At 38.0% G+C, this 10,032-nt stretch overlaps 1 protein-coding gene and 1 pseudogene across 11 annotated transcripts in view; one reads left to right on the top strand and one right to left on the bottom strand.

The window, feature by feature from the left end:
* CPEB3 (cytoplasmic polyadenylation element binding protein 3) overlaps positions 1 to 10,032 on the top strand; it is a 246,448-nt gene that overhangs the window by 140,801 nt on the left and 95,615 nt on the right. For all 11 annotated transcript variants that reach the window (XM_037727736.1, XM_017498193.2, XM_017498195.2 and 8 more), the window contains one exon: positions 376 to 465. In XM_037727736.1, coding sequence (XP_037583664.1) covers positions 376 to 465 — 90 coding nt within the window. The remainder of the gene's footprint in view (positions 1 to 375; positions 466 to 10,032) is intronic.
* LOC108282310 lies at positions 4,011 to 6,742 on the bottom strand (annotated as a pseudogene).

Raw genomic sequence — 10,032 nt, forward strand, 5'->3', positions numbered from 1 at the left:
AAGTGAAACCATATTTTAAATATTTTCTGTACCTTTTCTTCTAAAATCAGAGAACATTCCTATTATTAGAATCTTTCTATTTGACATAGAAGTCACCTTAGTTAGTATGAGATATTTTTCTTCCAAATTCTTTATGTCAAGTTTATTGGCAGTGAAAGGAGATGATTTATAGTTAGAAACATGCTTTGCATGGTTAAAAGTGAATAACCAAATGTATACTCAAGCAATGGTATTTCACTTAGTAGGTTTCACTTCTGTAAAAATGCTTTAGAAAATAACCCTCAAAACATTTTTTAAACTAAAAAGACATGATTTGTGCTCTTCTGATTGCAATTATTTTTTCTCTTTTGCTAAGATTATTTCTTTGTTTTGTAGACGAGATCACTGCCAGCTTTCGCAGGTTTGGACCTCTCGTAGTAGACTGGCCTCACAAAGCTGAAAGCAAGTCGTATTTTCCTCCTAAAGGTAATGCTCTTAAAATGTCTTCACTGCCTGTCTGTTGGAGAGGTAGGATGACAGTTCAATAAAAGGCAGACTTTTAACTCTTGAAATAGGTGTTGATTTTTTCCCCCAATTAGGAAAACATTTTAGTGTCGATCATCCTTTTGTGTATTGTGTTTCCACTTAGGGACTTTTCCCCTGAAGCACACTGATTGTTTCATGGCACCGATTTTATTGACAGTGAGACCCTGGGAGTCTGTTATGGATGAGCCTCCTGCTAATTTTCTTTATTTTGAAAGAAAAGATCTAGGTTTTTGAGGAATGTCAGCAATGGTAAAGGAAAAGATTATTTAGGGTCAGATTTTATTTGCATTCCATAGCCCTATGGTTTTATAGATCTTATAAACCCCAAACCTGGGAAACCTAGTGGCTAAAGAATGGCATCTTACACAATGATCTTAATCCACTTCTATATCTTGAGTGACTTAGCCTGTTTGGAAGTGGAGGGCAAAAATAAAAATAAAAATAAACAAAATCCCACAAAGGAAGTGGAGGGCAAACTAGCACAAGACTCTCCGTATGACCCTGCTTCCCTTATTTTGGGGAGGCGCATTTGATAATTTATGAGGGCATGAAAATATATTGCTTTGTATAGAGTTTGTCATTTCTGCAGAATCTAGGGAACTTTTCTGGAGCTATTTACTCTGGGTGTGTTCCTAGATTTATACAGAAGAATGTTTTGAGTCCGGGCGAGATGACTCATGCCTGTAATCCCAACACTTTGGGAGGCTGAGGCGGGCTGATCACCTGAGATCAGGAGTTTGAGACCAGCTTGGCCAACATGGTAAAACCCCGTCTCTACCAAAAATACAAAAATTAGCTGGGCATGGTATGGTAGCAGGCACCTGTAATCCCAGCTACTTGGGAAGGCTGAGGCAGGAGAATCACTTGAACCCAGGAGGGTTGCAGTGAGCCACTGCACTCCAGCCTGGGTGACAAGAGCGAAACTCCGTCTCAATCAATCAATCAATCAGTCAATAAATAAATAAAGTTTTGGGTTAAAGATTTTGTTTGTGTTACATTCTGTAGATATGTTTCAAGGATATGTTTCATTTCAGAAAAATGGCTTTTTGATACTTATTATTGTGTAATATTACTCAGCACAAAAAAGATGGAGCGAAAATACTTGTCCTTCCTGTGCCTTGTACAGGAATCAAATTATAGCTTAACCTGAGGAAGGCAAGTGGCTTCCTTTTATGTCCAGTTTATTAGGTTTCTTTGTCAATTATACTTCTCTAAGTCTCACTCTCTTTATAACCCGTAAAATAAGTTACTTAATATAGAGGGCTGTTATTTGTTCTTAGTATTCTTTTGCTAATTCCCAAAAATTTGTAAGTTAAAAAATTAAGCTTATAGTAATCAGAAACATCATGCTGATTGTTTCAGTGAAAGAGTATGTTCATCACACTGTGGTGCATATATTATACTATGTAAAGATACATGTATGAAATATTTTTCTAGTGATGCTAGTTATTTGATGCATCAGGGTAGTTTTTTTTTTCAGTGAGTGAATGTGTTCACTACATTGTGGTGTAGGTAACATACTCTGTAAAATGACATGTATAAAATATTTTTCTAAGAGTGATAGTTATGAAAAAATGGCCGGGCACTGTGGTTTATGCCTGTAATGCCAGAACTTTGGGAGGCTGAGGTGTGCGGATCATGAAATCAGGAGTTCAAGACCAGCCTGGCCAATATGGTGAAACCTGTCTCTCTATTAAAAATACAAAAATTAGCTGGGCATGGTGGTACATGCCTTTAATCCCAGCTACTCAGGAGGCTGAGGCAGGAAAATCGCTTGAACCTGGGTGGCGGAGGTTGCAGTGAGCTGAGATCACACCGTTGCACTCCAGCCTCGGTGACAGAGTAAGACTCATCTCAAAGAAAAAAAAGGACAAAAAAATGCTGAAAAAGTTATAAAAATAATTCTGAGATAAAAGCCCTCAGCTGATCACTGTAGAAAGTAAATATGAAGATAAACACGTATGTGATCATGTTTAAAGGAAATTTTCCCAAATCTACCTCTACTTGAGATAATCACTATATACATTTTGCTAAATATCCTTTCAAAATCTTTTTTTCTGAAATCTCTTTGTAAATATATACATTTATGTGAAATTTTGAACTTCATATAAATGAGATAAGACTATATATGCTGCTTTATAACCTACATTTCTCTCCCTAGCAATGTTAACATCTTTCTGTAATAAACCTGCATTATCCTTAATGACCTTTGTTTATTTAATCAAGCCTATTGGTGGCATGTAAGTTGCTTCCAATGATTTCTTTAATAAATCCTGCTTTAGTGAATATCTTTGTGCTTTCATCTTTTTGCCCTTTTATAATTACCTCTTTGGGTGAATTTCTAGAAGCCAAATTACATGTTCATGAAGATTGCCAAAATGCACTAAGAAGATTCATACACATTTATGTTCTCATTGATAGTACCAAATTTGCAAAACTATGTATATTTTTTGAGACAGGGCCTCACTGTTGCCTAGATTGAAGTGCAGTGGCACAGTCTTGGCTCACTGCAACCTCTGCCTCTTGGGCTCAAGTGATCCTCCCACCTTAGCCTCACCAAGTAACTGGGACCACAGCGTACCACCACCATGCCTAGCTAATTTTTGTATTTTTGGCAGAGATGGGGTTTTGCCATGTTGCCCAGGCTGGTCTTGAACTCTTGAGCTGAAGCAATCTGCCAACCTCAGCCTCCTTAAATGCTAGGATTACAGGCATGAGAATCACCATGCCCGGCCCAAAACTAAGATTTGTTAAGGGTCTGGGGAAATGGCTTTTTCAATCTTTGCCAATCTAATGGCTAAAAGTGACGCCTTTTTTATTTTTCATTTTTCTTTAAAAAAATTTTTTTTTTATTTTACACCTCTCCTTGAATTATTTTTATTTATTTATTTTTATTTTTGCATTTTTCTCTTTAGCGGCCATTTGATTTTCTTATCTTGCTAACTATATACTTCATCCACTTTGATTTTGGGATATTTGTCTTTTGTAAAGACTCCTTTTTAATTTTTATTTTTTACAGGTACCTAGTAGATATATATTAATATATTTATGGAGTACATGAGATATTTTGATATAGGCATACAGTGTGTAATAATCACATCAGAGTTAATGGGGTATTCATCTCAGGCATTTATCATTTATTTGTGTTACAAACATTCCAATTATACTTTAGTTATTTAAAAATATACAGTAGATTATTGTTGACTGTAGCCACCCTGTTGTACTATCAAAGACTAGATCTTATTTATTCCTTCTATGTTTTGTACCCATTAACCATGCCAACCTGCTTTTACCTCCCCCGCACCTTCTTTCCAGCCTCTGGTAACTTATATCATCTTATTCTCTGTTACCTGAATTCAGTTGTTTTGGTTTTTGGCTCCCACAAATGCATGAGACAATAGAAAGTTTGTCCTTCTGTGCCTGGTTTATTTTGCTTAACATAATGTCCTCAAGTTCCATCCATGCTGTTGCAGATGACAGGACTCTTTTTTTTTTTTTAAGGCTGAATACTACTCCACTGTGTATATGTACCACATATTCTTTATCCATTAATCTCTTAACAAATGGATAAAGGTTGTTTCCTAATCCTGGCTATTGTGAATGGTGCTGCAATAAACATGGGAGTGCAGATATCTTTTCGATGTACTCATTTCCTTTCTTTTGGGTATATACCTAACAGTATAATTGATGGATCACATGGCAGCTCTATTTTTAGTTTTTTGAGGAACCTCTACAGTGGCTATACTAATTTACATTCCTACCAACAGCATACAAGGGCCCCTTTTCTCCACATCCTCTCCAGCATTTGTTATTGACTGTCTTTTGGATTTCAACTGTGATGAGATTATATCACATTGTAGTTTTCATTTGCCTTTCTCTGACGATCGGTAATATTGAGCACCTTTTCATATATCTGTTTGCCATTCGTATGTCTTCTTTTGAGAAAGACCTCTTCAGATCTTTTACCTGTTTTTTTCTTTGCCTCAAAAGGTGACATTTATTCAAAGAAAGAAAGTGGCAAGATGTCCATCCCTTGGCTCCCTTTCCTTCTCCCTCCTGCTGTTCCTCAGTTTTCCAATATTGAATCCTGGCTGGTGCTAGGTAGCAGTATAGCTGCTCACATGAGGTCAACAACATTGAGGGCCATCTCCTCAATGAAGGTCTTGTAGAAGGTCTCAATTTATTTATTTATTTATTTATTTTATTTATTTATTTTTTGAGACGGAGTTTCACTCATGTTACCCAGGCTGGAGTGCAATGGCGCGATCTCGGCTCACCGCAACCTCTGCCTCCTGGGATCAGGCAATTCTCCTGCCTCAGCCTCCTGAGTAGCTGGGATTACAGGCACGCGCCACCATGCCCAGCTAATTTTTTGTATTTTTAGTAGAGACGGGGTTTCACCATGTCGACCAGGATGGTCTCGATCTCTTGACCTCGTGATCCACCCGCCTCAGCCTCCCACAGTGCTGGGATTACAGGCTTGAGCCACCGTGCCCCGCCTTTTTTTTGTATTTTTAGTAGAGATGGGGTTTCACCATGTTGACCAGGATGGTCTCGATCTCTTGACCTCATGATCCACCCGCCTCGGCCTCCCAAAGTGCTGGGATTACAGGCTTGAGCCACCGCGCCCGGCAAGGTCTCAATTTATTAAAGAGTACTCTTGTCTTCTTCTGTCACCATGTTAATAGCCACACCCTTACAGTCAAACCGTCCACCTTGACTGATTCTGTGGATATAGTTTTTCCTATTGGTGGGAAGGTTATAGTTGATAACTAAACAAACCAGCTGCACGTAAGTGCCTCTGGCTGCAGGTCAGTGGTAGTCAACACTCTGTGAGAGCCAGAACAAAACTCCCTCATGATCACGTTTCATTCCTTTGGTCCATATCTCCATGCATGGCAGAGATGGTGAAATCCCAAGCATGCATCTTCTCAGCCATTCCACCTTCTTTTCGGTGTTGATGAAGATGACTGCCTGGGTGACAGTTAGGGTTTTATATAAGTCACACAGTGTACTCAGCTTCCACTCCTCATGTTCCATATTGATGTAGAATTGGTGGATACCCTCCAGGGTCAACTCTTCCCTCTTAACAGGAATCCAAATGGGGTCCATCATGAATTTTTTGATCACCTCAAGTACATCAGAAGGCCTTGTGGCTGACAGCAAAACCACCTGGATGTTGCTGTTGAGCTTTTGGAACATGTCATAGGTTAGGTCGTTTAATCCATGGCTTAACATTTCATCAGCTTCATCCAGTACAAACATCTTGATGTATTTGGGAGACAGGTATCTCTGGGTGAGCATATCAAACACATGGCCAGGTGTACCCACGATGATATAGGGAAGTTCCATTTGCAGTTTCTGCATTTCAGAATGCGCATTGGTGCCCCCAATGCAGGCATGACAGGAGGCACCCATGTAGTCTCCTAGTGTCAGGACCAGCTTCTCTGTCTTCTGAGCCAATTATCAAGTGGGTGGTAGGACCAAGGCCTGAGTAGCCTTTAGATCTAATTCACTCTGCTGCAGAATTGGTATGCAAAGGTGGCCATTTTCCCAGCCCCAGATAGGGCTTGAGTGATCACATCATAACACTTGATACAAGGAGAATGGCTCACTGCTGGGTGGTAGAGGACTTCTAAGAACCATAGGTGTAGATGCCATGGAGGAGGGATTCCCAGAGGCTTATGTCATCAAAGCTATCAACAATCTCATTCCAGTTACTCTCAATGATGCCTTCAGGCTCCATCCCATTGGGACCATTGTCTCTGGATTGGAAATCCTCATTCTCAGATATGATCCTTAGAAACTCTCTTTTGCCCATTTTTAAATTGGATTATTAGATTTTTTTTTCCTATTGAGTTATTTGAGCTCCTTATATATTGTTATTAATCTCTTGTTAGATTGACAGTTTGTAACTATTTTCTCCCATCCCGTGGGTTGTCTCTTTACTTTGTTGACTGTTTCCTTTGCTGTGCAGAGCTTTTTAACTTGATGTGATCCCATTTTTCTGTTTTTCCTTTGGTCATCTTTGCTTGTGCCAGACCAATGTCTTGGCCATTTTCCCCAATTTTTTTTGTTTTTTTGAGACAGAGTCTTGCTGTGTTGCCCAGGTTGGAGTGCAGTGGCCTCGGTTCATTACAGCCTCTGTTTCCTGGATTCAGGTGATTGTCCTGCCTCAGCCTTTTGAGTAGCTGGTATTACAGGCATTCACCACCATGCCCAGCTAATTTTTGTATTTTTAATAGAGACAGGGTTTCACCATGTTGGTCAGGCTGGTCTTGAACTCCTGACTTTGTGATCTGCCTGCCTTGGCCTCCCAAAGTGCTAGGGTTACAGGCATGAGCCACCGCACCCAGCCTTTTTTTTTTTTTTTAAGTATTTCTTTTAGTAGTTTCACAGTTTGAGATCTTAATTTGAAGATTTTAATTCATTTTGATTTTATTTTTTTATATGGCAAGAGATAGGGGTCTAGTTTCATTCTTCTGCCTATAGATATCTAGTTTTCCAGCACTGTTTGTTGAAGAGACTATCCTCTCCCTAACATAGGTTCTTGGCACCTTTCTAAAAAATGAGTTTACTGTAGATGTATAGATTTATTTCTGGGTTCTCTATTCCATTAGTCTATGTGCCTGTTTTTATGCTTGTATCTTGCTGCTTTTGTTACTATAGCTCTGTAATATAATTTGAAGTCAGGGAATGTAATTCCTCCAGTTTTGTTCTTTTTGCTCAGGATGGGTTCAGTTGTTCTGAGTCTTTTATGATTCCATATGAATTTTAGGATTTTTTTCCTATTTTTATAAAGAATTTCATTAGTATTTTGATAGGGATTACATTGAATCTGTAGACTGCTTTGGGTAGTATGGATATTTTAACAATATTGATTTTTCTAATCCATGAACATGGAATATCTTTCCTTTTTCTTTTCTTTTCCTTTTGTGACGTGTCCTCTTCAATTTCTTGCATCAATGTTTCATGGTTTTCATTATAGAGATCTTTCACTTCTTTGGTTAATTCCTAGATAATTAATTTTATGTTTGGCTATTATAAACAAGATTACTTTAAAACTTTCTTCAGATTGTTCAATATTGGTATATAGAAATGCTAATGATTTTTATATGTTGATTTTGTATCCTGCAACTTTACTGAATTTGTTCTAATAGTTTTTTGGTGGCATCTTTAGGTTCTTAGGTTTTTCTTTTCTTTCTTGTTTTTCTTTTGGAGATGGAGTCTTGCTCTGTCACCCAGGTTGGAGTGCAGTGGCAGGATCTTGGCTCACTGCAGCCTCTGCCTCCTGGATTCAAGCAATTCTATGCCTCAGCCTCTTGAGTAGCTGAGATTACAGGCCCCTGCCACCATGCTCAGCTGATTGTTTTTTGTATTTTTAGTAGAGATGGGGTTTCACCACCTTGGCCAGGCTGGTCTTGAACTCCTGACCTTGTGATCCACCCACCTCAGCCTCCCAAAGTGCTGGGATTACTGGTGTGGCTGGCGTCTGACCTTCTTTAGGTTTTTTTTGTGTTTTTTTTTTTTAAAGGTCATATCACCTGCAAACAAGGATAATTTGAGTTCTTCCTTTCCTATTTGGATGCCCTTTTTATCTTTCTTTTGTCTGATTGCTCTAGCTAGGACTTCCAGTACTATATTGAGTAGCAGTGGTGAAAGTGAGCATCCTTGTGTCTTGTTCCAGATCTTAAAGGAAAAGCTTTCATTTTTTTCTCCATTCAGTATGATACTAGCTGTGGGTCTTTCATGTATGGCTGTGATTATGTTGAGGTATGTTCTTTCTATACACAGTTTTTTGAGGGATTTTATTATGAAGGAATGTTGACTTGTATCAAATATTTTTTGGTATCAATTGAAATGATAATATAGTTTTTATCTTTCATTCTCTTGATATGATGTATTACATTGATTGATTTGCATATGTTGAACCATCCTTGCATCCCTGAGGTAAATCTCACTTGATCATGACGAATGATCTTTTTAATGTGTTGTTGAATTCAGTTTGCTAGTACTTTGTTGAGGATTTTTACATCTGTGTTCATCAGAGATATTGGTCTGCAGTTTTCTTTTATTGATGTGTCTTTGTTTTTTTGTTGTTTTGTTTTGTTTTGTTTTTGAGACAGAGTCTCATTGTGTTGCCCAGGCTATAGTGCAGTGGCATGATCTCAGCTCACTACAACCTCTGCTTCCTCGGTTCAAGCAATTCTCATACCTCAGCCCCCCAAGTAGCTGGGATGACAGGCATATGTCACCACACCCAGCTAATTTTTGTATTTTTAGTGGAGATGGAGTTTCATCATGTTGACCAGCCTGGTCCTAAACCCCTGACCTCAAGCAGTCCGCCCACCTCGGCCTCCCAAAGTGCTGGGATTACAGGCATGAGCCACCGCACCTAGCTGTATCTTTGGCTTTGATGTCAGGGTCATATTGGCATAGTAGAATGAGTTTGTAAATACTCCCACCTCCACTATTTTTTTTTTAAATAGTTTCAGTGGGATTGGTATTAGTTCTTTAAATGTTTGGTAGAATTCAGCAGTGAAGCCATCAGGTCTCGGGCTTTTCTTTGCTGAGAGAGTTTTTATTAAGGGTTTGATCTCGTTGTTATTGGTTCATTTAGGTTTTGAATTTCTTCATAGTTCAGTCTTGGTAGGTTGTATGTGTCTAGAAATTTATCCATTTCTTCTAGGTTTCCTAATTTATTGGCATACAGTTGCTCATAGTAGTCTCTAATGATCCTTTGAATTTTGGGGGCATCAGCTATTTCCTTTATAATCTCTAATTTTATTTATTTGAGTCTTCTCTCTTTTTTTCTGAGTTAGTCTAGCTAAAGATTTGTTGATTTTGTTTATCTTTTCAAAACACCAACTTTTCATTTTGTTCTTTTTTTTTTTTTTTTTTTTTTTTTTTTTGTCTCAGTTTCATTTATTTCAGTTCAGATCTGTGCTTGCTTTTCTAGTTCTTTAAGATGCATTGTTAGGTTGCTTATTTGCGGTTTTTCTGCTTTTTTGATGTAGGTATTTACTGCTGTAAACTTTCGTCTTAGTGCTGCTTTTGCTGAATCCCATAGGTTTTTGTTGCATTTTCATTTAAGACATTTTTAAACTTCATTTATTCTTAATTTCTTTATGGACTTACTGGTCATTTAGGAGTATATTGTTTAATTTTCATGTGTTTGTGTAGCTCCTCTTGTTACTGATTTCTAATTTTGTTCCATTGTGGTCATAGAAAATACTTGATATAATTTCAATTTTTTTGAATGTTTAAAGACTTGTTTTGTGGCCTAATATATGGTCTGTTCTTGAAAGTGTTCCATGTGCTGAGAAGAAGAATGTATTTTCTGCAGCCATTGAATGTTCTGTAAATATCTATTAGGTCCAGTTGGTCTATACTGGAGATTAAATCCAATGTTACTTTGTTGATTTTCGGTCTGGGAGAGCTGTACCATGATGAAAATGGGGTGTTGAAGTCTCTAGCTATTATTGTTTTTTTTGCTGTTTTTTTTTT

This window comes from Cebus imitator, unplaced genomic scaffold, assembly GCF_001604975.1.
Source record: "Cebus imitator isolate Cc_AM_T3 unplaced genomic scaffold, Cebus_imitator-1.0 Scaffold238, whole genome shotgun sequence".
Classification (NCBI taxonomy): Eukaryota; Metazoa; Chordata; class Mammalia; order Primates; family Cebidae; genus Cebus; species Cebus imitator.